The 27,293-nt window shown below is 38.2% G+C and overlaps 1 protein-coding gene across 3 annotated transcripts in view; it reads left to right on the top strand.

The window, feature by feature from the left end:
- The window catches only part of GPD2 (glycerol-3-phosphate dehydrogenase 2), a 136,736-nt gene that overhangs the window by 77,283 nt on the left and 32,160 nt on the right, over nt 1–27,293 (top strand). For all 3 annotated transcript variants that reach the window (XM_053671632.1, XM_053671628.1, XM_037138338.2), the window contains exons 7-8: nt 24,367–24,531; nt 25,389–25,533. In XM_053671632.1, the coding sequence (XP_053527607.1) occupies nt 24,367–24,531; nt 25,389–25,533 (310 nt within the window). The remainder of the gene's footprint in view (nt 1–24,366; nt 24,532–25,388; nt 25,534–27,293) is intronic.

Genomic DNA, 27,293 nt, shown 5'->3' with positions numbered 1-27,293 from the left:
CTGCCAAATATTATGCCAAACACGTGGTCCTCACTACCAGCAATGTTCTACATTTGAGGAGCAGAATATGGTTTCAGAAAATTTTTTTCCACATAAATTTTCTTCATGGACCCTGCTCAGTAGGTATGCTGGGATGAGGTATTATGATTCCTATTTTAAAGGAGAAGTGGTGTCAAAACTGAATATTTGTATCAATATTTTGGACACGTGGAAATGGGAAAGTAAAATTTTTTCTTGGCTTGAAAGAGTTTTACAAAATATGGGTTCTAACATCATGGATTCTTTCAGTTACCATTAGGGTTTAAGTTGGTCACACACTTGAACAAAAAAAACAGCTAAATAGTTCAACAAAGTATGCACATTTTTATTAAGGGAAATTTCAGGCATATGCAAGTGTAATGAGGTCCATAAAATGAACTTACAGTTTCAACACCTACAGGTTCATGGCTAACTTCATCTAGATAACTGTCTAGTCTGTTGCCCCCAGGTGTTTCATCCGTGACTGTTTTAGCTTGTCTCTTTAAAGGACTTTTTATTCTTTAAAATACAACCACCTCTAAAGATGTTAACAATAATTTCTTAATATCAAATATCTATCTGGTCATGTGCGCATGTTCCTTCCTGATTTTTAAAAAATCGACCCATAAAACAAACAAAACCTTATTTAAGGTTCATGTTTGTCAATGCATTCTTTTTAACTGATAGGTTTTCCACGTCTTCCTTTGTTTCCTTATGGTTTTATTTACCAGTTTCCCTGTATTTCTTGCACATTGGTAATTAGGCTTTTGCCATTAATTTGTTGCTGCATAACAACAGAACACCCAAACTTAGTGCCTTAAAACCCCAATGGACTCATGGTTTTGAGGATGCATGGACTCAGCTGGGTGTTTCTCGCTTGGGATCCCTGCTGTGATTTCAGTAGGATAGTGGCTAAGGCACGAGTCTTCTAAAAGCTTTCTTACTTGTTTGGCTCTTGAGCTGAGAAGGCTGGAACAGCCTGCGGTCAGCCCTGCACCTCCGTCTCACTGTGGCTTTCCCACGTGGTGGGTTGGTCTCTTGCATAGTCAGACTTTTTATGTGGCAGCCGGCTTACCCCAGTGAGTGCACCAAGAGACCAAGGCTTAAAGACAAGTTTTCTTCTGGTCTAGCCTTGGAAGTCACAGTGTCACTTCTACCACATTCTGTTAATAAAAATGAATCATGGGGGCAGCCCAGATTTAAGGGATAGGATAATGCAAAAATTAGAAAAACAGGAAGGAGCACAGTTTGTTGGGGAAAGATGGGACATCTTTGGTGACTAGCAAAAGGGGTTTGGATCGAATTGTTTTGTCAAATATACTTCATAGGCAGTGGTATGAATTTCCATCACAAGTCTGTTTGTCTTAAAAAATATATCAGTCTTTATAATCATTGCCTAGATCAGTTAATAGTATTTCATCAGAGGTTAAAAAGTTACAGAATGGAATTTTCCAAACTCTCTTTCCTTCATTTATTTGTTGGATTGCTTATAATTTCCTTGCATCAACTCTTTGTCTACCTTTTGTTGTATTTTGTTTAAAATGTCTGGATAAATGCTTGATTCTTTCCATTAATTATTAGTTTCCAAAAATAAAGAGTTGGAATCTAGAATCCTTTCAATGTTATTAGAATTTTTTTGGACTACCAACTAAACTCATGATTTTAAATCCATTTGATGTGTGTAAATTCATTACTTACTGATGTTCAAATCTGCGCCATCTCTGGCCTGTGGGCACCTCCCCAAGTTGGTCCTTCGATGTGCTATCAGTGGTCCATGGTGACTTCTGTGCTGTTATAACAGGTTCTTCCAGGCTCTTCTCGAAACTTTGCTACTGTAGACCTGGAAGCAACCAAATTTTCAGTAAGTCATGATTCCTTCCTGTGGAAAATGGTAATTAGAGACCATAATCTATTAGCTGTGGATGTTTATTGCTACTGATTGGTCATTATTAGTACGCCTATCAGGAAAGGAAGGAAGGAAGTTAGGAAGTTAGGAAGTTAGGAAGGAAGGAAGGAAGGAAGGAAGGAAGGAAGGAAGGAAGGAAGGAAGGTAGTTAGTTTTGTTTAAAGAAGAAAAACAGGATGAATTCTTAGACATAATTCCACTTGAAATTCATGAGTACATGGCTTTTATTTAATATCATTACTCATACCTCCAAATATCACTGAAACCAGCTTAAAAATTTTTTTTGTTGTTTTTGAGTATATGCCAATGGGGATAGGTGGACAAATTACTGTCTTTTAAAGCTTCTCAACATAGTTCCTATCAGTGGGGTTATGCCACCAACCCATTATTACAAATCAATTTAATTTTGCTTTAGCTCATTAGGGATTTGTTTTTTTAAAGCTGTGCTTTTGTTTACTAATTATGTAAAGTACAGAGTTTTGAAGGAAAAAATAAAAATAAAGACTATCCAAATAAAGCTAGCTTCTCTCCCTATTCCTTTTACCCTATTCCCTGTTCCTTAAATATGGTTTTTTTTAAAATAGAATGTCGGTATATTCTTTCATTGTGTGTGTGCATGTTAGTATATTATGTATACATCTGTGTTTGTCCCCTTACCATTTCTTAGATAGTAGTAGTGCCTTGGTTTCCCCCCCAGCTAATATAGTGGTTATTTCATTCCATAGTAGTATAAGGAACCACCGTGGCTTCAAAGTGAATTTAAAAAGCATCTAAAACCCTAGTTCTACAGAATTAAACTTCATAGCCATGTTAGCTGCTTGGATCAAAATATATCTATTGGTACAGCCTTAGTCACCCATAAGCCACATTTCAAGTTATTTTTTTCTTATTAATGAGAACAAAATATTTCTTTGTTTGGACAGCACCAAATAATGGCACATCCACTAGTTTCATTGTACAGACTCTTCAAAATCAGGCTGTGAGTCACAAGTGCATGATTTTATCATTATGTAAAATAGGCTGTGATTTGTTTAAATTTGCTAAAACCTAATTCCTATCATCTGCTTGTGTTGAATGCCAATCTGCTTAGTCAGACTAAATGCTTGTGTTAATTATAGTTTTTTAAAATAGATGGGTCTGTTTTATATTAATACATGAGATTATATATTTAGTATAATTTTATTTTTATATTAGTGGTACATTTAAAAAAATTAAACATGAAACTAATTAATTATAGTTTACAGTCAAGATTTTAAAGTTTGAGGGATTTTCTGCTTTTGTTCAGAGCCACTAGGAAAACATATGCCCAAGAAATGTAAGACATGTTTAAATGTGCTGCATATTTTTAAAATATCTTATTTATTTATTTTTTTTAGAGAGAGGGGTAGGGAGAGAGAAAGAGGGAGAGAAGCATCAGTGTGCAAGAGAAATACCGATTGATTGCCTATTGTATGTCCCCAGCCAGGGACCTGGTCTGCGACCCAGGCGTGTGACGGGCCCTGACCAGATTAGACCAGTGACCTTTGGGTTTGCAGGACAGTGCCCAACCCACTGAGCCACGCTAATCAGGAGGAAATGTGCTGCATATCGAGGCATGAAGTGACTATTCAGAGCATTTGTCTCTTAAGTAATTCTCCTTCAGAAATACTATCTTTTAAGTCACATTTAGAAAAAAAGGAAGTTGGAAATTATTGCCATTGGAATATGGGACATAGGAAATAAAAAGCTAGAATGGTTTGTCATTAGGAATTAAGTTTCCCGGCACTTTATTGTTTGAGACTATAATGCCTCGTGTATTTGTCAACAGAGTCTCTAGGAGCCTGCCGATCTGCCCACGCTAGCATGTTTTCCAGCATTCTTTCAAGGGGATAGCAAGTCTTTGCTCGGATAAATGTTTAGGAAAAGGGAGAAATAGAAATAAAACAGTAGTCAAATTCATTTGGAGTTGTTCTCTACACAACACACAGCAGCTTTGTTACTCTACGGAATTCCAGGCTGGTGTCTAACCTCACAAGAAATAGCTGTAATGAAAACATCTCTTCAGTTAAAAAGCCCCGTACTTTAGTTTCAACTACCTATTCTACAGTCAAACCTGGGTAATATAATATAGAAACATGGTGAAAAAAGTCATTGCTACATAGTTCTTATAAGTAAACCTATCACCTTGGTAGATTATATTTTCTGGAGCCAAATAGAACACTATTTTAGACTGTGAATTTCAAGCTGGTTTCATTATTACTATTAATGCTTACTCATATCACACTTTATATTAATAAAACAACTGCTTAGATCATTATATCTGCCCACAGAAAACATGAACCACACATACTTAAAAAAAAAAACCTCAGCTCTGCATACTAAAAAAAAAATACCACACATAACTGACTTCCCATATAATTCATGTATCTACTTCTCTTTTACTACCCAAAACCCAAGTAGGTATTCTTGCATTCACTGAAAAATTTTTACTAATATGTATTTTGCCATCTGTTGAGAAGAGTGAGTCTTTTGAGCAGAAAATGATAAAAGAACATAATAACTAAATGAGCAACTATCAGATTAACAACAAAGTCAAATAACGTGTACTCTGTCTTTATGTCAATAATTAATATGTAACTGAACAAACTAGGGCTGCATAATGCCAAAGTCTCTCAGTAAACTAGAAACTTCATATGTCCCAGGAGTTTGAACCCCTTCTCATTTTCATGAGTGCAGCAACAAGTTGTACTTGGGGACTCAGGCGGTGCCGCTTCCCCTCGCGGAGGGCAGAGGTGGACTGACTTAGGCCTGTGAGGAGGCTCCAGAGACCTCTCCTGCTCGCTCTGTCCCGATCATTTTCTCTGTGCTAAGTGTTGTACCTCAGTAGCTACCTTGAGTCTGTTTTTGTAAAAGAAGGGGTATGAATACATTATCATTAAAAGGGTAATCTGAATAAAGCCAGGATTTACAAACCATAAATATACTATCACCCTCCTTCATGGGATAAAATAAATTCATATGATGTTTTTCAGTAGTTGTCTCTTCAGGAAGCATTAAAAAAAAATAACAGTACATGCTAGTTACAAGGAAAAATATTCTATGAAGTAGGAATAATAGATATGTTTACATTTTTCCTCTGTCTTCTTATATATTTTTCTCATCACACTTTTGGGGAAAACCAGTGTCTTCATGATCCTTAAGTATGAATGGAGAGAAAAACCTATTTCTCCACTCAGGTATATCTGTTTTTTAGTAGCAAAAAAACGCTATTTAAAAGAAACATGAACATAAGCATGACACATACAATTTAAAATACATAAATACCTAGAAACAATTTAATACCTCATTCACTACAGAGTCATTTTTAAAATTTGCAGTATTTGCTACTTAGTATAACCTTGTTCCATCTCTTTTCCCTACTCACCTCAAATGTGAATAGAACTGATATACCCCATACATTTTAATTTGGATAACATTTGTCTGAAATTTATCTTTTCCTGTTTTGTTTATTAGTTATCTGTACCTGCAAGCCTTTGCCTGCTGCTGGGTGTTACTGAGGGCCTTCCACGTGCTGAGTGGTTGTCTGGGCCCGAGCTTTCTCCTTCCCCGGCCTCTGTGCTCCTCTATACCAGATTTGGTGTAGCTGCTTCCCTTATTGCATGTCCTGTTTGAGCTACACATTTCAGACTATTTTCATCTTTTAATTCCATTTGAATTGGGCATTTTGGCCATTTTTCACAGATACTGAACTTGGGATTTTAGAGACACCACAGGGACTGATCCCATCAGCTCTTTATTAAAATTATTCTGCCGGCTGCACCAGCAGTTACTAGTGAGTCATGCCCCCTAGAAATCAGGTAAAACCGGATTTTGAGCACAACCAACGAAGAGACAGGAATTTAGAAGGCTATTAATAGACAGCTCAGGGGGAAATCCTTAATTTTTACCTCTGCCACCTGTATTTGATATACAAATCCTGCCTCGTCTAGAATGGGACAGACACATATTAAAACAGGTGCGTGGAGCTTTCTGAACTCATGTGGGAAAGAGCCGTAGCATGTTGTATCAGGTAGGAGTCTGTGTGCCAGAACAGCTCTATCGGCCAGGAAACCTAAAGTCAGCCTCGGGATTAAGTTACCCCTGATCTTCCAATGGGTCCTTCACCTCCATAGGAAGGGACGTTTCCCAGGATGGAAGGAAGCAGCAGTCACTGAGCGTGGAGTATTCAGTAGATGCTGACCGCTCGGATTGCTTTCAGTTCTGCTGTGTCCAGAAAGGAGTCCTCCAGAGAATTCTGTACCATTGCAGCATTGAGGAGCACTCAAATAGATTTTGATGGTCTCTGCATGTGTATTTGGTTAATCTATGAAAAGGAAATAACGAAAAGCAGAGTAGTTTTATTTTCCCTCCTCAACTCATGAACTGTGAGAAGGAATGTTGGAGAATGGTTTGGAAGCAGGAATGGAATTTTAGCCTCATGTCTCTGCTGAAGAAGCTGCTGCTCCCCAAATTACGGGGCTTCTTGGCTGGCCTTTGTTTCACCTGTCAGTCTTTGAGTGCATTGAAGGATCTGAGTCTGTCAGTAGGGCCTTTGGTTTGGATCTTGTCACCCTTGAGTTGGTTTTGATGTATCTGCTCCCCAAAAGTTTGTGAAAAGTCTCAGGATGTGCAAAAACGGTTTCCTTGTAAACATTGCTGAACTTCAGCCACATGAAGTTGACCGAATATTGAAATGTGTTACTTCTGAGGTAAAGTGTACCTACTAGAGGTCTAGGGATATGTTACATGCTGCCTCATCTGTGTAGACTGTAGAAATGAAGGTCAGTTCTTTCTAAGATTTTATTCTTTTAGTTCTGTACTCTTCTTCATGATTGACTTTCATGTAGTAGTCTTTGGAGTGACTATAATGGAGTGACTATAACACTTTGCATAGCAAGATAAAATAAGGTGATTGTCTTTCGAGATGAGATAATATCTTAGTTTTTTTTTAAAAATATAACTAGCAGTTTTATTTATTTATTTATCTATTCAGTAACCATATCTTAGCACCATGTATATCAGTAACGTGATCAGGTTTGGAGTTACACAGAATAATACAATATTTTCTTTTCCCCGAAAGCTGTTTGACTCTTGGAGGATACAGGGGAGCAGACCAATGATATTTAGTACCTATAAGAAGTTCTGTGAGAGGCATATACCTAAGGTGGGTGTTGGGGGGGGATATAGAAAGGCTTCCTTAAGTACGTAATAGTTTGCTGAATTTTCAGAAAGAGTAGTACAGCCAGGTGAGGACGTGGAAGGGGGAACATGTGGCCAGAGGCAGGAAGGCAGATGGAGCACAGAAAGCAGTTGTGCGGAGCTGGAGCAGAGGGTGGGCAGGGCAGTGTGGAATAGCAAACAGGGCCTGCATTATGGGGGATCAGCTATGTCACTCTAAGGAGTTTATTTTGAATTCTGCAGGCACCCAGTGAATGAAAGTTATTTAATGCAGAAACTCAGAATCTAGGGAACATATTCGGGTGACTAATGGGAATTGTTTGGGATGCGATTTTATGCTGCTTCAAGGGAGCCCAGGCTGAGAGAGGGGTGAAGACAAAGGAAAGAGAAGGTGTAAGACAAGGGAACAGTATCATCTCTTTGCCCACATTTCCTGGACTACTCCAGGGTCCGCTAACTAGACTTTCTTATTTTTTGATAAATTGGCTTGGCCTTTTAATTTATATGCCTGCTCTTTCCAGTCTTCTGTTAAATCTTTCTCAATTTGGAAGTGAATTAATAAAGTCAAGTGTTTTCTAAATTTTGTTTTTAGTAACAATCTAGATTTTTAAAAACTTCAATAATGTGGGCTTGAAAAAAATCTGTAATTGCCCAACTGGTTTATGTCAACATTTTGGAAAGAATATCAGTCTTTAAAATGGCATTAGAGACATAAATCCTTCAGAGTGAAGAATGCCTGGTGCATGCTAATTTTGTACTTATCCAGGTGGAAGAGAGAGAAGAATAGCCAAAGCTATAGATAGAACAAAGGGATGTCAGTTGCAACCTGGTCTCACTTTGGGCTTAGCTGTCCTCACTAATCCCATATCAGAATGTTAGTGGTTTATTTATTTATTTCTAACCCACATCATATTAAGATCTTACTTTGACAAATCACATTTTGATTTAGTCTGTGCTTTTGGCATGTGCTTCAATGCCATTAGCCAACTCTAGACACATACCGAATTCATTATATACCTTATGTATGTAAGTAGTAATACTTCCTTTTAATGAACATACGGTCCCATCAAAGAGCTGTGAGGTTGTTTTACAAAGTGTATTTGTGCAGTGCTCCTGAGAGGTTTGAGACGTGTGTTAAGTTGAAGACTGATATGCAGTATTTAAAGTTATATTTTAATGAAGTAATATATTATAATTTTGCCTTCTTTTTAAGGTGAATAGACTGTTACAGTGTGGGTCTTTCATTCTTAGGCTTAGCTTTTAAATTAGAATTTAACATTTTTACATATAAATATTTTAATTGTGACCTGGTTAATTAAAAGCTCATAAAGTAAAATTGACTTTGAATTTGTATCCTGAACTATGACATGGATAAAGGATTAGGTGGCTCTGTCTCTTTCTTATTGTCTTTAGGTGGTAAGGAATGCACAGAATTGTCTTTTATAGACAGCGTTGGATGTGGCAGTACTAAACCTTGGCTATGTCTGCTCAAATCTTTCTTGTGCTTAAAATATGGACACCCTTCAGTGCCTTTCAAGGGCAGAGCTCTCCCAAGGCAGTTTGGTAGAAGAAGAGAAGTGAGCCTGGAGCAGGCAGACCCAAGGTCTAGCCTGGCCATCAGCAGTCTTCCGAGGGACGAGCCTGCCATTCCAAACTGCCCTCTCACCTGGTTGGCCGTCTTAGTGCTTCTCATCTCATCCTCATCCGTGTGTGGGAGTCTGGCGGTAGTTGTGAGCAGGAGAGCAGTTTTCTCACTGAAATGATGACCCATAGGGTCAAGTGCATGGCAACATTTTGAAGATTTTTTGGGGAGAAGCATGGTAGTCTAATGGGGGACACTAGGCAACATTTTTGAAATAGAGGGATAGAGGCTAGTCTTTAAGGGAAGGGTGAGGCAGAATGTCAGAGTTCTGTCCAAGTAAGCTGGGGTGAGAACAGAGTTCTAGTCCAGTAGGACAATGGAGTACAAAGCAGATACTGGGCATGGACTCCCAATGCTTGGTATATGTGGTAGGAGAGACAGAGACTGGTAAACATCAGGGATCCCCTTGTCTGCGGGTTCCCTGCAGCTAGCAGTTCGTGGGCAGATTCCAATTATGGGGAGATGGACTCGACTCCTTATCTATTACCACGTAAGATCAGGCTTGACTCAGGGATTGCTTAGGGCTGAGCCTGCGTGTTGAAAGTTGTCAGTAATTACAACCGATGAGGGTGCCTCGACTCTCTCAGAAACTAATAGGATCATAGGATCTTTATTTGATAGTGACCACTGTGGCATTTCCAAGAAAACTGAGAATTGAAAGAAACTGAACTCACTGTGTGGTATTTGATTCTTTTTACTTTTCATTGTACAATTTAAAAAAGAAGGGAAAACATTACTAATAGTCATATGTTCCAGCCTTGTGCAATATTTAAAAGTTGAAAGTAAAACTAATAAATATTTTTTCACTTTGGTATGGCATTGTATAATATCTAAGTTTCTTCTTCTTTTTTTATATTATAGGAAAAGATTAAAAGTCTGAGGGTGTGGTTAGTTTTTGTTTGTTTTAACTCTTTTTTTTGCACCTGAGTTTTGCTGTATGTTACTGTGCTCCAGTACTGTGAAGACAAAGGGAAATTTTTTTGACATTCATTGAAACCTTTTTTGGTGAAAGAGCTGTTTTACTGGTACTATTTAATAATTTGTGCTATAGTTTATCAAATGAGTCTATAGTCTGTCTATTGAGTCATTTTATTTTTAAGCTGTTGTGTATTTATTGAGTGCAGATTTGAATCAAATTGTCTAGAATATCAGAAATGTCTTTCTCAAGCACAGAGAGCATTTTTTGCGCCGCCCCCCCCCCCCCCCAGAAGTTCTGACAACGAATGTTTTATACTGATGTGGAAACGTGGACAGCACACGTCAGGGGAAAGGCAACAGCACCTGAACCACATTAACTACAGATTTGTCGTCGGAGCCCCCAGTGGTGGCAGCAAAAGTACTCTTTTCCCCTCCTTTCCCTCCACGCCTCCTCCCCTTCCTCTTTAAAAATTTTTTAGCCTCCTTCTCTAATTTATTGAGGTATAACTGACAAAATTATAAAATATTTAGAGTATACAATGCATATGTATAAATTGTGAAAAATTCCCCCCCATTCAGTTATAAAATTTTAACTTTTTATTGTCAAAAGGTGCAAATTTAGGCAAAAGTAGAAGAGGATTTTGAGCCCAGAAGCATCATCTCCTGCTCTAATAACAGTACCCACTCATGGGTAATCTTACTTAATCTACTTCCTCCCTTTGCCTGTTCCCTCTCACCTGGTGCAGAGGTGACATCTCTACCTGCCTGTTATTTTGTGTGATGAGAATGGTTCTGGTATTTTTAAATGGTTAAATTTTGTGGTGTGAAAGTATATAACATTTTAGTTTCAGTGTCCACTAGTGCAGTTTCATTGGACACGTCTGCGCCCATTCGTTTAGGTTGTGCCAGCAGCGGGGTGGGGTAGTTCAGTAGAGATCGTAGGGCTTTACAGAACAGGAGTGCCACCCCCACCCCTAGAGCGCTGCCAGCATGTGGAACTGATAAGGACCTTCATGTGGTTTGTCTACCTTGTCGTTATCAACCAAATTAGAGATAGTCTTCAGTATCATTCAGTACATGGTCCGTATCCCTATTTTATATGGGGTATGGTTTGGCCAGCTAGATGTTGAAGTATCATTGAAGGTTAGAATAATGAAGCAAAAGTTGTGTGTGTGTAAATGTGTTGTTTCTTTTATTGAGAAAGTTACATTTTCAAATTAGATAATAGAATGCAGTTATCTAATTTATTTTTCTAGCCCGTTGAAAAAGTATAGATCATTATGTAGCATCATCGCCTACTTTTTCAAAGTAGATCTCTTTTCTTACTCTGGCTCGTCTATTTTTCTTTGTGTTCATCTTTCCAGGAGAACAAATTTGTTGGCTTTAAATATGGGTTGAGCATCTGGCATAGTAGTTGATGTATGTGGCTGCAATATTGACATTATTTCATTGATGACTATATTGTGTAAAAACTTTGTTTGTCTCTTTTTATCTGAGAGATACCAGACCGATACCTCCTAACTGGAGGTAAGTAGTTAACTTTAAAGGAAGGGCCCTGTTCAGCTGACTTGAACTTCAGTCTTCTGCCTCAGCAGGTGGTCTTGGCTGTGAAGGTTCAATGTCTATTTTTTAATTTCTCTCAGGGCGAGCAGCTAAATTGGTGGGTACTAGCCAAACTCACAGACTACTGAAATGTAAATGGATTCCTTCAGACAACACATAGTTTACCACCTTCCTACATGCTGGGCACTGTTGTCCTTGTTAGAGATAAACTGGTGGTGGTGAATGGTTTAGGTGGATAGAGCTAAGTTACTGTCCCTAATTTTCATTCATTTCTTGAAAAGATGTTTTAAATTTCTTTATATTGAATTTGGGGGTGACATGGGTTAATAAAATTATATAGGTTTCAGATGTATAATTCTATAATACAGCATCTGTATATATTGGACTGTGTGTTCACCACCCCAGGTCAAGTCTCCTTCATCACCAGTTATTACCGCCCTTATCCTCTTCTACCCGCCCCCACCCTCTTTCCCTCTGGTAATCACTATGCTGTTGTCTGTATCTATGAGGGTTTTTCTTTTTCTTTTCTTTTCTTTTTTTTTTTGCTTGATGTCTTCACCTTTCTCACCCAGTCCCTCAGTCCTTTCTTCCCCTATGTCAGCTGTCAGTCTGTTCACTGTGAGTCTGCTTCTATGTTGTTTGTTAGTTCAGTTTGTTCATTAGATTCCACATAGAGGTGAAATCATATGGTACTTGTCTTTCTCTGACTGCTTATTTCACTTAGCATAATGTTCTACAGGTGCATCCATACTGTCACAAAAGGGAAGACTTCCATCCTTCTTATAGCCAAGTAGTATTCCATCGTGCAAATGTACCACAGCTTTTTTATCTACTCATCTACTGATGGGCACTGGGGCTGCTTCCAAATCTTGGCTGTAAACATAGAGGTGCATATATTCTTTTGAATTAGTATTTTGGGTTTCATAGCATATATTCCCAGAAGTGGAATCACTGGGAATATAAGGCAGTTCCATTTTAAATATTTTGTTGAAGAAACTCCATACTGCTTTCCACAGTGGCTGCACCAGTCACTGCATTCCCACCAACAGTGCACTAGGGCTCCCTTTCCTCTACATCCTTACCAGCACTTGTTTGTTGATTTACCAATGATAGCCATTCATTAGTAATGTTATGAGATGGACAGGTATGGATGTTCTCTCATTGTGGTTTTAATTTGCCTTTCTCTGGTAAGTAGTGACATTGAGCATCTTTCATGTGTTTGTTGGCCATCTCTCTGTCCTCTCCAGGGAAGTGTCTATTTAGAATCTCTGCCCTTTAAAAAAATTTTTTAAACGTTTTAAAAAATTGTTGTTCAAGCATAATTGTCTCCATTCTGCCCATTTTTAAATTGGGTTGTTTGTGTTTTAGATGTTAAACAGTGTAAGTTTATAAATTTTGGATATTAACTCCTTATCAGATGTATCATTGGTGAATATGTTCTCCCATTCAGTGGGATTTCATTTTGTTGATGGTTTCCTTTGCTGTGCAAAAACTTTATAGTTTGACGTAGTCCCATTTGTTTATTTTTTCTTTTGTTTCTCTTGTCCGAGGAAATACATCAGAAAAAGTATTACTACAAGAAATGTCTGAGATTTTACTGCCTATGTTTTCTTCTAGGGTTTTTATGGTTTTGAGTTTAACATTTAAGTCTTTATTTTGAGTTTATTCTTGTGCATGGTGTGTGGTGGTCTTTCTTTTTTTTTTTTTTTTTTTTTTTTTTTTGCGTGTATCTGTCTAGTTTTCTGTACATCATTCATTGGATAGACTATGTTTACCTCATTGAGTGGTCTTGCCTCCTTTGTCAAATATTAATTGACCTTAAAGGTGTGGGTTAATGTGTGGGTTCTCTATTCTGTTCCACTGAAGTGTGTGTCTGTTTTCATGACAGGACCATGCTTTTTGATACTATGACCTTGTAGTATTGTTTGATAGTGGGTTGTGTGATCCCTCCTACTTTGTTCTTCTTTCTCAAGGTTGCTGAGGCTACTTGGGGTTGTTTGTGGTTCCATATAAACTTCTGGAATATTTGTTCTAATTTTGTGAAGTATGCTATTGGAATCTTGATAGGAATGGCATTAAATCTGTAGATTTCTTTGGGTAGTATGGACATTTTAATGATGTTAATTCTTCCTATCCATGAACACGGTATATGCTTTCATTTATTTGTATCTTCTCTGTTTTCTTTATTCAGTGTCTTACAATTTTCTGAATACAGGTCTTTCACATCCTTGGTTAAATTTATTTCTAGGTATTTTTTCGATGCAATTGCTAATGGGATTGTTTGTCTTTGTTTCCCTTTCTAATAGTTCATTATGGATGTATAAAAATGTAACCATCTTGCGATTTTACTGAATTCATTTATCAGTTCTGGTAGTTTACTTGGTGGAATCTTTAGAGTTCTCTATATACAGTATCATGTCACCTGCAAATACTCTATTAATTCCCCTGAGAAACAATATATTCATGTGGATTAGATGATTTATGATTGCTGCTAAAAAAATCTCAGCAGGGCAAACACACTTGAATAACCAAATTAAGATCAGGATTTTTGGTTAGTAAACAATCAAATTTGAGCAAAAACAATGGGATGTTATTATAGTTTTAAAACCCTTTTGTGAAGTGAGCCTGAAGGTTTTGTGTTGTATTTTAGAATAATTAAATCTTACTTTTCCTCCTCTTTTAGACTTTCAGGCCCCAAATAAAGTTTCTCAATACGAATTGAATCTGGATTGCTAAGAGATAGTATGCTGATAACTGAGAAATACACACACTTATGACTTGGGTAATAAATTAAAGACTGTTTCAAACAAAAGGGGGGAATATAAATTAAGTAGACAAATCTTCATTAACAATAATAGCTGCATTCTTATAATGGTTTCCAGCTGACAAATACTTTCACGTGTGCTCTAATTGGATTACTTCAGTGGCGGTAGCAGATCGGCAGAGAAGTTGCTATAAACCTTACTTAGTGGCTGAAGAACAGACTGACGGATAAAGGAATGTTCGGTCTGTGGCGTGCTGTGTCCTAATTGCAGGTGTTCTTCCTCTCCTGACCCAGTGCTCTCCCTGGGCCGCAGAGTTGGCTGGATTTTCACAGTATTTTCAGACAGTTAGGACATTGGAGTCTGGTTAGGCTGATTTGATAACAATTTGATAAGGTGTGTAATCTTTCTGTGATTAGGGAGAGAAATTTGATATGATATGGGACTGGCCTTGCAACAGATAAAGGTTCTCAAAAGGCTGCTTCCACTTAGAATTCCCCAGCTGGTCCTTAGCACAGGGTTTCCTGTATTTATTATGTAGCTCACACTCAGAATCACCCCTGGGGCAGATTGAGCCATTCTAACTGGTCTGTAAAAAGTTGCATGCATGTACTCACACACAAATGAGGAGGGGAGACCTGAAAGGTGTTTCTTTGTCAGCGACAGGACTCACTTACTTTTGCCAGTCCTTTTGTGAAAGATGTATTTCTTTTATAAAGGCTTCTTTTACATTGTTATAGAATTAGATTCTCAAGTTTTAAGTTGGTTTATTTGAGAGTCTGTGATTGCAATTTATAAAATTGGTGGAAGAATTGTGAGAGGAGATGAAGTTTCACTCTGTGGCTCCAGCAGTGAGGATAGTGAGGCACAGGGGTTGGGTCTCACCCAAGGTTTTAGTCTCAGGCACCCCCCCCCCCCAAAAAAAAAAGAACCTGGCTGATGTAAGAGAGAAGTGTTTTTTGAGAGGACAGTGAGCAACAGGGAGAAATACTAGGAATGCTGAAGATAAAGCTTGAAAAAAGGGGAAGCAAAAATGACTTGCAGCAACCAAAGCAAAAGCAAAATTCTGTCCCAGAACTGGTGCACCATCGAAGACTTTAATGCTGACGACCGCATGTCCCATCTTGTTCTGCCACCACTGCTGACATGCCTGTCGCCGCTGCTGTCTTGCCTCCACCTTCAGATTGGATTCTCAACGTCAGGTTCTCTGGGTCACTAGCTCTGGGGCGAAGTCTGTATTGAGAGCATCCGATTGGAGGTGCCAGGTTAGGGGCCTGTGTTCCCCTGGGCCTTCTGTCTTTCCTGCAGGTGGGGCTGCCTCTGCCTTTCTGCGAGGTTTGTATGATGGGCAGAGAAGAGGGGGTTAGTTGCTTGGAAACCAACCAACCAAACAAAACCTAGACAGTTAGCTATCACAAAAAGGCACCTAGTTAGCGACTGTTGGAAAGATTAGAGCATGGTCTTCTGACTTTTCCCAATTTATAGCACGTGTTGACTTCCTCTGTAATAACTGAAAGAGAAAGTGAAGTCCTCTAGATTAAGAAAGGTTTTGTGATTCCAATCTTTTGAAACTTGGGTCATCCTGTCAGTGCTGTTTCCTCTCCTCTGGATGGAAAACCACTCTCCTGTCTTCCTGTTCTTGTGACACACGCAAATGAATGCCCTGCCTGTCAGTGGTAAGAAGTGAAGAGAGAAAGAAACAAAAAGAGCAGACAGTGTTCGTCAAGTGCAGAGAATGGAGATTGTTGTGACACATTTTGGGAAAAGTTTGCTACACTGAAGAACATAAATTATTTAGAGCTAGAAAATACACAAGGCCTTTTTGGTTTTATTTTTTAAATATTTTAGGCAGCCATATCTTTTAATGAAGGTAGAAGGTGGTCTTGACTTTCTAGTAAATTCTTTTAATAATGATAGCTACTATTTGTTGAGAACTGCTACCTCATTTTGCCATGTATAATGTGTACTTTTTTTGCCCAAATTTTTGCGGGAAAAATAAGGATGGGCAGTATAAAAAGATAGTACTGATTCTGTACCTGTATAAATGTTATTTAATTCTTTTATGTATGCTGATGTGTTCAAAGTGTAACTCTAGAAAGCAATAATGATGTCTGTGTGCAAAATATAATAATACAAAAAACAGGCATCTAAATATAAATAAGTAAATAATTGAATTAAAAATTAAGATGAAAGATTTTTTTCCTGAAAGTTCAGGCCAAAAACATGGGTGTGCATCGTGCACGGGGGCACATTCTACACGGCAAAATACAGTGTATTGCAGTGTACACTGCCTGTCTCACTTACTCCTCTCGTTAACCCTGCGTCAGTCCCGTCATATCCCCCTGTAGAGATGAGTGAAAAGAACCTTAGATGAACTAGTGTGAGGCTTCACAGTTGGTGGGGATGGGACTTTAACTTAAGCACACTCTGCTATGAAAGAAGCTCGCAAAACTTCCTGTAACACGAGAAAAAAGAAGATATGTCTGCAGCACTATGTTTGGTGATATTTTAGGAAAACTGCAGATGAAAGAGAAAGGAAATGTGCTAAGAACTGGAGAGAATTTTTGAAACTCGTGACTTTCGTGTGTTAGACTATAAACTTGCTCCGTATCTCAGAGTCCTGGGGCAGCTGAGTCAATCCAATCTGTTTCAGTTTTTGCTGTCTACAATACTTACTTAGCTCAATGCCCGGCACATAGTAGGTGTTTAATAAATATTTGTAAAAGAAATACATTTTAAGTATTTGCAGGACAGTCACCTTGGGTTAAGTAAGATGCGCTGTGTTCACCACTGCAGTTCTTAGTAAAGCAAGACCTTTACCTTCAAAACTAGACATTCTACGATGGCTTCTCAGTGACTTGAGAGCATTTTACAAACAACGAAGGAAGGTTACCTGTGGCTTCAGGCCACGTAGTTCAATGGTCTGCAAAAGAGTCTCAGTTGTGTCATGCTTGCTGACTTTTCAGCTTCATTTCTGTTAATTTTTTATCACATTGTTCTTTTGCCCTTTTTCTTAAAAGTATAAAAATCCATTTGGGGTTTGTTCTGGAGAGAGAATTAATTGTCCTGGGTAAGTGTGGGAGGGGCAGGGTCTTCATTGTGAACTGATGTATAGAACACTTTTGCACAGATGCAGTTAATGAATACCCAGAGCGTTCTGTTGTTTGCAGTTTAAATGTGGTTTTATTTTTGTTCAACTCTAGCTAGATTTCTAAGTACCTGAAAAGTGGAAAACCTACTCTTTATTAGATTCATTTAAAACTCGTTGAAGAAAGGAAAGTCGTCAGAGAATAGACACTTTACGCACTTAAATATGTCATGTGAAGGCACTTCAAGTGTTTCGTTTACACGGGGCCAAAGACCACCGATCCACACTGATTGCTAATTATTTAGATTGTAAATAGCTTATTCGAGAACTTAGGGAGAGACAAAAGAAACATAAAGGAACAAAAGGGCCACGATAGTGAAAAGAATATTGGGAAGAGAAAGGCTGGGCAGAATTATGATGCAGGTCACATCTTGTGCTTGTGTTTAATTGTACCTTTGTATTTAATAATAAAAATGATTACAGGCTAGTGCTAACAGGTGCCTCTTCCTGAGAGATGTAGTATAGGTAAGTGACAGCAAATTACTCCGATTCATAAACTTTGAATGTTATGCTTTTGTTTTGAGTGATATCGCCTATAATAGGAGACATGTTCCGGAAAAATGTGTATTAACCCAGGAAGATTTTAAAACTTAATTCCTGATAAGTATTTGTAACATGTAGGTGAATACTTAAAGTATGAATGAGAAAACGACTTTCCCAGTACTTTTTACTCAAATGGAGTTGTGCTAATGCTGTGGTCACTTTGTTTATAGTTTATGTTTCATAGAAACTTTGGATATAACTGCAAATAGCAGTGATTACAGCTTATAGGAGGTGGTCTTGCTGTGAGAACCCATCTTTGCATTTTCTCTGCTTGCTCATCTTGACGGTTTCCCCGACTGCCCTAACATACAGCCCCCGCCCCAGGAGTTGATCTCCCTGCCACCTGTTTTTCCCTAGATTTGCAATTCTTTTTTAAACTTTAAAAATTGTTGTTCAATTACAGTTGTCCCTATTTCCCCCCATTGCTCTCCCCTGCCGTGCCTTAGCCCCCTCTCACAATCTTAATTGCCTTATTAATTTATTGTCATTGATTTGATCCGTCTCCCCCATTAGAATGTGGTTCCATAGGCCAGAGACCAGGGTGGTCTTATTCTCCCTACTTAGTGGATTCCCGGTGCCTAGCATCGTGCTGTCTCACAGTATGTACTCAGTCAATCTGTGTTGCAGGGATCTGCTGCTTGCTGTCCTAATCACACATCAAACTTTATCACTGGCCTTCTCCTTTCGTTTGTGTTTTCACCAGCGATTTTGTGATAGAAGACATCCTGTTTCCATTGACTGCTGGGTAGCTAGGTAGACAGATGATAGTGCCTTCGTTCCGGGAGAACACAGCTATAGTGGGGGTAGGGCTGAGGGGCTGGGGACTATTCCTAGACTCTCTTAGCCTTGAGCACATTTCCCTTATTTGATCTGTGATTATGTCCTATATTCAGGTACATTAACGCATTCATTCATTCATTTGTTCAGCAAATATGTGAATAGCTTCCAGGTAACAAATGCTATGGTAGGTACTGTGAAAGCCATTGAATAAGATGCTGTCTTGTTCTTCTAGAAACTTACTGGAATCAAGGTTCCTTAGGCTTGGAATTGTGATTATTTGGGTGTCTGCTGTAACCCTGGTTGCTTGGACAACTCCTGGTACATTAAAAGCATTGAGTACTGTTTGCTCAGTAAATGAGTGTCAAATGTAAATGTTTAGGTGATAGTTTGTACCGTAATAAGTGCCATGGAAGCACAGAGGAGAGAAGGTTCTTGAATAAGAGAGGAGTCAGGAAAGACTGCATGAAAGATGAGAAGTTGATAGCGTATCAAGCAGGGTAAGGTGTTCTGTGGCGTAGGGACAACATGAGCGAAAAGCCAAAGGTATGAAAGAACAGAGCTGTATTTGAGGACGGACCCTGGGGTTAGCCTGCAGAGTCAAGGTCAGTGGGGGGTATTGAGGCTGTTAGAATCATTACCAATTCCCTTGTTCAATCCCCCTATGCACTAAACTGCTTTTGTGGCACAAACTAATCACCTCACCACCATTTAGTCATAGCATTTTCACAGGAGAATGAATTGTGTTCTAAATAATCATCTGAGAATGCAGTTTTGAAGATAGAACCGGTGTTTCAGTTGGGACTAACTTTATTAGAAAATTGGTTATGTGGCTGGTGCAAGTTATCTGTTGCCACAGTTCCACACAACCATTGAACCTCAGTGGTATAAAAACAATTGGGATTATTGCTCTTGAATTGGAGTGGTCAGGTTTTTCTGATCTTGTCTGGGGTTGGCTCAGATCCTTCTGCTCTTTGCTGAACTGGCACTCATATCTGTCAGCTGATGTCGGTGGCCTTGGCTGCAGTAAACGACCGGAGCAATTTGCCACCTGCCTCTCATCATCTGCCTGGTCCCAGCAGGCTAGCCCAGGAATGTCCTTTTCATGGCATCTGAAGAGCTTCCTTTTTCTTTTTTCCCCTCATATCTACTAACATTCTATCAACGAAAGCAGTTTCGCATGGCTGGGTCCAGAGTTGGAGTGGGAGACAACTCTGTGAAGACACAAGGCAAAGGGCTTTTCTACAAGGAAGGGTGAAGAACTGGGACCATTTTTGCAATACGCTGTATTACCCATAAAGGCTAATGAAATCACGATTTCATTATAACTCTAGGTCTAATGTGAGAACCCGATTTCTGATCTTATTTTTATGATTTAGTTTATAAAGCACCTGTACTTTGGTCTATATTAACGCCCATTTTCTCTTTAGACATATTGGGCCAAAGTGAGAGAAACCAGAAATGCAAAAAAAGTTGAAGTCTTAAAAAGCGTAGCAGCCAGCTATTGAAGATCAGCCACTACATTATTCACTGTGTAATTTCAGCGGTAGGACGCTGGAGCCCAGAGAAGCACCAGAGCTTGTGACCCAGTCATTCCAAGGCCAGAGCCACTCACCAGTGTATTCTGTAGGGTGCATTCTCCCTGGACTGTTTCTTGTGTCTCCCTGATCCCTACCACCACCCACACAAATAATCACCTTTATAAATAATTTACTTTTGGAAATGCATTGTTGTCACAATTTACCATGAAGAGTATGTTCTCATTTTGAGTTTTCCTTAAGTTTATTCATCATATGTACTTAAACCAGAATTTAGTAATCTCCTTACACACACACACACACACACACACACACACACACGTGTGTGTGTTTTTTTACTCTGCCTCTATTGCACTCTTCCCATTAGACAGGGAAGTTTTAAATGTATGGTTATATTAAACCAGCCTGAGTTTGTAGGTTATTATCATTTGGATTATCTTTGCCTGACTGCCGAGGAGAAGCTGCCTGAGAGGTCACTGTGACTCTGTCAGTCTGGGACTAGGAAGCATGCCCTGTGCATTTGGTCAGAAACGAGATTAAATCTTTAGGGGAAGTTTCCTTTTCTTTTTCTTTTTTCCCCCAAAGCATCTTTGTCCATCCTGCTAGAAGTAGGGTCTGGGTATAGGGAGATGGAAGGAAATACTAACATTTCAACAGTGGCAATTTTAATTGACAATGAATTTATGAAGAGGTGTTATTTTAATCAAGAACTATTTTTTATAACGATTTTATACTTTCTGTATGAATTCCTGGCTCCCTACAGATGAGTCTGTGTGATGTAAATGGCCATTTCAACATGTGCTGCACTAAAGGAAGATTGTATGTAGAATTTCACAGCATCATAGAATTTTAGATTTGAAGGCCCAGGAAAATGCCAGGTCATTTGTTACCTAGGATTTTTTCATATTTACTCATTCTTCATGCCGTTCACGCATTCAATGATTATTTCTTTTTCCCCCGCTGTTTTGCATGTTAACTTAGCTGCCAAACTTTGAAACCCTCTGAGGAGAGCAATATTGCTATGTCTCCAAAATATTTATATTTGAGGCCTATCACGTGATTACATTCTAAAATATTTTTCACTCAAAATATTTCTCACTATCCTGTGTGCAAGGCCATTGAGGATTAAGGCAAAATCCTTCTCTGCCGCCACTGACTGACCTACATTCTGTTCGGTGGGCTGATTTAACATTTTGTTTTTCTAAACAAGGGAAAACAGTTACAGTTCCACCTCTTCTGTGCTTCCTCTCATATGAGTTGTAAGTTCAGAACGTGCACATATGCAGGATTTCAAGTGCAAAAGGAGAAGAGTAGGAAACAGATTTTCACAGTCCCCATCTGGGTCCTTGTGTAAGTGCCAATGTAAAGCTATTCACTGATTAGTGAACAGTATCATATTGCCTGGCTCTGAGGAAACAGATTTGAAAATCCAAACTTAATAAGCAGATCGATTGAGTGGGGGAGCTGAGATTATTGTATCACATTCCAATGACATGCAGTGTTGTCAAAAACTTTTTCTCCGGAAATAAAATTGCAGGAGGCATACAGATACCTTGCAAAATGTCACGAAAGGGGGCTAGGAGAAATTTAGTTAGAAGAGTGAAAATATACCACTTATCTCAGGAAACATATATACTGCAAGCATCTGGGTATCTCAGGGTAAAGGTGAATATAATGCAGGTTGGGGAGGAGGACTACCATGAATCCAAGGAGGTAAGTGAATTAAGCTGAAGGTCTGCAAAGAAGGGAACTTCTGGGGACAGGTGCAAGCTCCTGGGCCCCAGAGGAAGGTCAACTTACTGATCAGTTTCTTGGAGCTTGTAATAACTGTGTTTGCTTTTCCTCTGCAGAGGGGAAAACTTGTGGGACAAGTCTTGAGGGAATCACACACAATCATTTCTCCTTTTGTCCCACTGATGCAACTTAAATATGAAGGATACTTTGGGTTTAAATTCAGATTTTACACATTTCCGGGGTTTCCTCCTCTCCTTACATTTAATGACTACAAAAAGGGAAGGAGCAAGGTACGACATTGACTCAGAAGAAGGAGTGAACAACTTTGCCTTGGAGAGACACAGATAAGGGGAGACTTCATGGGGAGACGTTTGAATCCAATCATGAGAGATAGATAGGAACTGTCCAGAGATTCCACAGTGGTATTCCAGCACGAAGAATAAGTATGGGTAAAGGCAAGAAAGTGTGAAATAATACAGGTGTTTTAGGAAATTGCAGACAATTTCACAATTCTAGATAGAATGGGAGTAGAACTGTGGCAGACAAAGGTACTTTCTAAATAAGTGACACACCTGATTTGAGCCCAGGCAGGTGCTGTTGGATATCAGGGCAGGTGTGGAAAAGAGCCCAAGGAACTTGTTTTCACCACACACTTGACTGAGGTTGGTCTTGTTTACCTTTCAAAAGTACTGGGATTCGGAAGGTAATTAGGGAGGCTTTTCTTAGTAGAAAACCCCAGAGCCTGATGAACTACACCAGTACTGCCCCAGTGACTTTTATATTCTACAAAGTATTTAAAATTTTGTATTTTTAGAACTTAGAGTTTTATTACCAGATGATTATATAATAGATACACCATTTTACAAAGGAATCTGTCATTTAATAAGTGGGATTTATGTCTGGTCCTTCGCATAGTGATTTCATGCAGGGTTGAAAATAGTTGATTTACACACAACTTTCTTGAGACTTGCCCTGTGTGTAAATCAGGGCACACCTGGATGGATGAGAGTTTCCCTACCATATAGGCAGGTCTTGAAATTTAAAAAATTTACCCACGTGGTGTTTCAGTGTTATATGCGCATAAGTCTACTAGAAAGATGGGAGGGAATGGGAACTCTTTTTAGTGTAGATTTGTAATATCTTAAAAGAGAAGATCTGTAGTGTTACTTGTATTTTGTTTCTTCGGACTCTTGTATGCATTTAACTTTGCAGAGCATATTCCAATTTTAAGTAAGGAGTCATATTAATAAAAGTCGGTTTCTTAAACTTTAAATATACTGACTAACTGTTTAATAGCAATTTTAGCATCACACTGAGTCGAAATTGATAAAAATGCTAACCTTCTTACTTCTACTGCAGGTATTGCTGCTGCTACTGTTTTCTTTCTTCTACTTCTGTTAATTTTGGGGTAAAATAACTTTTCATTCTGCATGTTGAGGTGTAATGTGTGTTCCTCACTTGATAGAGGATTTAATTTTGAGGGAAAGGTTCTTGGCTGAACGTATTAGTCCAGCAGTTTTAGAATAAGATGTTTGTGGGGAGGGGCGGCGGCATGTTCAGTCATCGATTCTCTCTTTATAACTTTGCCCTTTTAGCTGGAACAGATTACCTGTGTTGTGCTTCTGCCACTGCGCAGACTGAATCACAAGGAAGAAACTTTACATAAACCATTTATACTAAACGTTTGGTATGCTGGCAACATAAATCAACAACAATATTCATTACAAATTCATCCCTTTATCAGTATTACCTTGATAGAACTGATCCCTATGTGTGGGAATTTGAACCCTGCTTCAATACATCTAGCCCTGGGTAATTAATTATTCAGGGCACAGAGAACCTGGCCCCTGCAATGTAGAGTAATTCTTCCCGGTCAGCGTTAACTCCACTGGCAATAATAAATAGAAAAAGTCTCTAGTGATGCCACTATTTTAAAGTGATTAATCATCTTTACCCCCTTCTCCTCCCCCTCAGTTTTCTTTAACTAGGATTTTTCAGCAATAAATCTTTAACAATACAGGTAGGAATTGTTCCGTAATTAAATTTTGCCCTGCTTAATTTCTTACCTTTTATGTGCGATTAAAAAAATGTTACATGTTAAAGAGCTCTAATCAAAATTCAATCCAAGAAAAATCCTTTTATAGAAAACTAAGAAATTCTCTGTGGAAGATTAAGCTCTTGATTTTGAATATTAGATAGAGCACGGATTCATAAAAATTGTTAATCAACACCAGTTGGGGTGTCAGAGATTCTGAAGTTTTGAATTGCTTCAGTTTCAGGCGTACGGGTTGTCTGTATTAGGAAAAGTCTGACATACACATATGTCCCCAAACAGAGAATAATTACTGCTTAACTTTCAGATAATTGATAGGAGCTCTGTAGCAAAGGGATATTTTCTGCCCTTTCTGAGATACAGAAATGCACTTGCTAAGGAGCAGGTGAATGCCTGACTGAGAATGACCATGTATTTTTAAATCATGCCCTCTAGAGCTGACCGTCCATCATGTATATTCTGGGTGACAGGGACAGATGTGACATATCTGTTGTGACATACTGCTGTACCACCAGCCTGTGGCTTGAGGTGACTCCTGTCCCTCCTCTGCTCCTTTTCCCTGCTGCAGGACAGCACAACGATGCACGGATGAACCTTGCCATTGCTCTCACTGCTGCCAGGTACGGGGCTGCCACAGCCAATTACATGGAGGTCCTGAGCTTGCTGAAGACGACAGACCCCCAGACAGGGAAAGAGCGAGTGACCGGTGTGCGGTGCAAGGACGTACTCACAGGTACGCAAAGGCTCTGGCAGGAAGGTATTTCTTAGCATCTTGCTTTGCCTGTATAATGACTGAATTATAATTTTTCTGTCACTTCTTTTTTATTGAAGCCAGATTTCAGAGTCATCTTAATTATATTCTATATATTCAACAATGACTGGTTTAACACAAAAAATTTCCCTTGTGAAACTTGGCAATTTTCCCTTTTGTGTTAAATGATGATGATGATGATGATGATGATGATATTAAATGCAATAATAAAAAATGACCATGGAATTCCCACAGCTATGAATGCATTTCCTTTTCTTTACAGAAACATGTTATTAATAAAATGAAATAAATGGGCCAAGTTTCAAAGTATCATTTAACTGACATAAACAGTGCATTTATACATCATTAAGGTCAATCACTTAACTTGGGTTAGATTTTCATTCTTGTCTTGAATCTGTAGTCACATAGGCACAGTTTCCAAATTACATCGTTTCCTTGAACCAAACAAGTAGTGTGAAATATACTGTCACATGGCAACACTGTTGACACAATCGAGTTTTAAAGAGAAAGCAGCTTATTTTCTCATCCCACTTCTTCATATTTGGCACTTTGATGCTGGGCATTTTGCAAAATAACTGCGAGCTGAAATGAAAAAGTGGCATGTTCCCCCCCCTCCCCAGTTCAGGCTTGGTTTTGGAAAATTGACTCAGGTGCAAGCCTTTTGTGTGGCTTTTCAATAACTCTGGCTGTTCTTGTCACTTAGTGTTGTGTACAATATACTTCGCCATAGATTAAGTTAATAGATGAATTAATAATCCAAAGCATCAGTGAGCAGAGAAACAAATGGGGTGTGTGATTGATGCTGCTTTCTTTCGCAGGGCAGGAATTTGATGTGAGAGCCAAATGTGTTATCAACGCCACAGGACCTTTCACGGACACTGTGCGCAAAATGGACGATAAGAGCGCCACAGCTATCTGCCAGCCGAGTGCCGGAGTCCACATTGTGATGCCCGGGTATTACAGGTAACTGTCAGTTCGGTGGCTGTCACCAGAGAATGAGGGCCACAGAAAGTGTCTATATTTATTCTTTTAGCACACCTTTCTTAAAACGAGACAAGGAGAACTATGTCTAACCACTGTGTTGTATACTGGAAACTAATATGTATTATATGCCAATTACAGTTAAAAAATAAACTAAAAAATGAGGAGAAATAAATACAGGAACTCATCTAAAACTCTTAGCTTTTATGGCACTGCTCCTTTCTAGGAGTTAATGATTTGGGATCCATTTTTATATTTCCTTTAGTGTGCTCATCTTCAGACATTAAGCCTTAGTGTTTTGAATTTTAATTTTCATTGAAAGATTGAAAATTAGTTTCGTAAAAATTCCATAAATGACAGTTTAATTAAAGAATTAAAACGTTTCCCTGGCCTGGTGGCTTGATTGGTTGGAGCATTGTTCTGTACACCGAAAGGTTGCAGGTTCAGTTCCTGGCGTGGGCATGTATGAGAGGCAACCAACCAATGTTTCTTTCTCCTCAGTCCCCCTCTAAAATCAATAAAGACATATCTTTGGGTGAGGATTAAAAAAATCAAAAAGTTAATTTTATGAAATTCCTAAATTTGCTTATGTAGAATTTGAAAGTAAGGTATTTTCAAAGGTATTTGAAAATGAGGTATTTTCTGGTATTTTTAGGTTAATAATTTCTGAAATATATAACAGGTAAAAATCAGATATAATTTTTAGTTTACCATAATAATAAAGACAAATGGAAATAGGGAAATGGGTAGGGATAGAGATGAAATAAGAATATTAGTTTTATAACAGTTTAAATTGGGTAAGGGACACTTTAAAATATTCTCTTCTTTTTTGTGTGTGTTTAAAATTTTTAACAAAAAAGAAACATTCATATGGCTTTGGGCCATATGAAATTAAACAATGATTAACCCTCATCTACATTTTAAGGCATATGTGGAAAAATTTCACATGACCACACTAAGAGTATTGAACATGTATACCATTTTTATTTTCATATGCAATAAGTCTAGTTGCACTCCAGTAATTCTGTATGAAGTAATGATTTATGTTCCAGATAGTCTTTACAACAAACAGTATTTGTAGCTGAGAAATATTTGAAACCCCTTGAGTTTCTAACTTTAGAAGAATAGATAATACGTAATATGGCATATCTGAACGAGGTAATACTGCATAGTCATTAAAATTATAGTCGTAAATAATTTCAGTGTCCTAAGATAACACTAATGATCCAAACAATCCAAACAATGTTAATTTAGAAAGCATGACTATATGTGCAATAGGATCTAAATATTATATAAGTATTAAAGAAAAGATTAAAAGGAAATATGTTATATTTAAATAATGATTATCTCTAGGTAATACAATTTGGGGGTAAAGGTGATAATTTCTAGGTTATATGTTTAGAATGAGAGGTATTTCTTATTTTTATAATTTCCCCCAAAGAACATAAAAATCTTTTAGTATTTAATAAAGTGGATATACCAATCTGTTTTGTTTAATATATGTGTTCTCCTAGAATACCATCCTGCAGTGTAATAGATAATACTGCCTTATTAATTATCAGTTTACCAATAACTGAATTTCCCTTAATAGAGTCCCAAAATACTCCTAACGTGTATTAAATACACTTTTACTTGGAAAAATATTATACTTCTACCAAGGAAAACATTAAAGAGAATTTCTTATCCGCTAACTTGCAAGTTTTTGTTCTCATTTTCTAAATGTCTACAAGTAATTAATTGGT

The sequence above is a fragment of the Artibeus jamaicensis genome, unplaced genomic scaffold (assembly GCF_021234435.1).
Source record: "Artibeus jamaicensis isolate MK-2021 breed Jamaican fruit bat unplaced genomic scaffold, CSHL_Jam_final contig_1832, whole genome shotgun sequence".
In the NCBI taxonomy this organism is placed as follows: Eukaryota; Metazoa; Chordata; class Mammalia; order Chiroptera; family Phyllostomidae; genus Artibeus; species Artibeus jamaicensis.
This window is presented reverse-complemented; position numbering and strand designations above follow the sequence as displayed.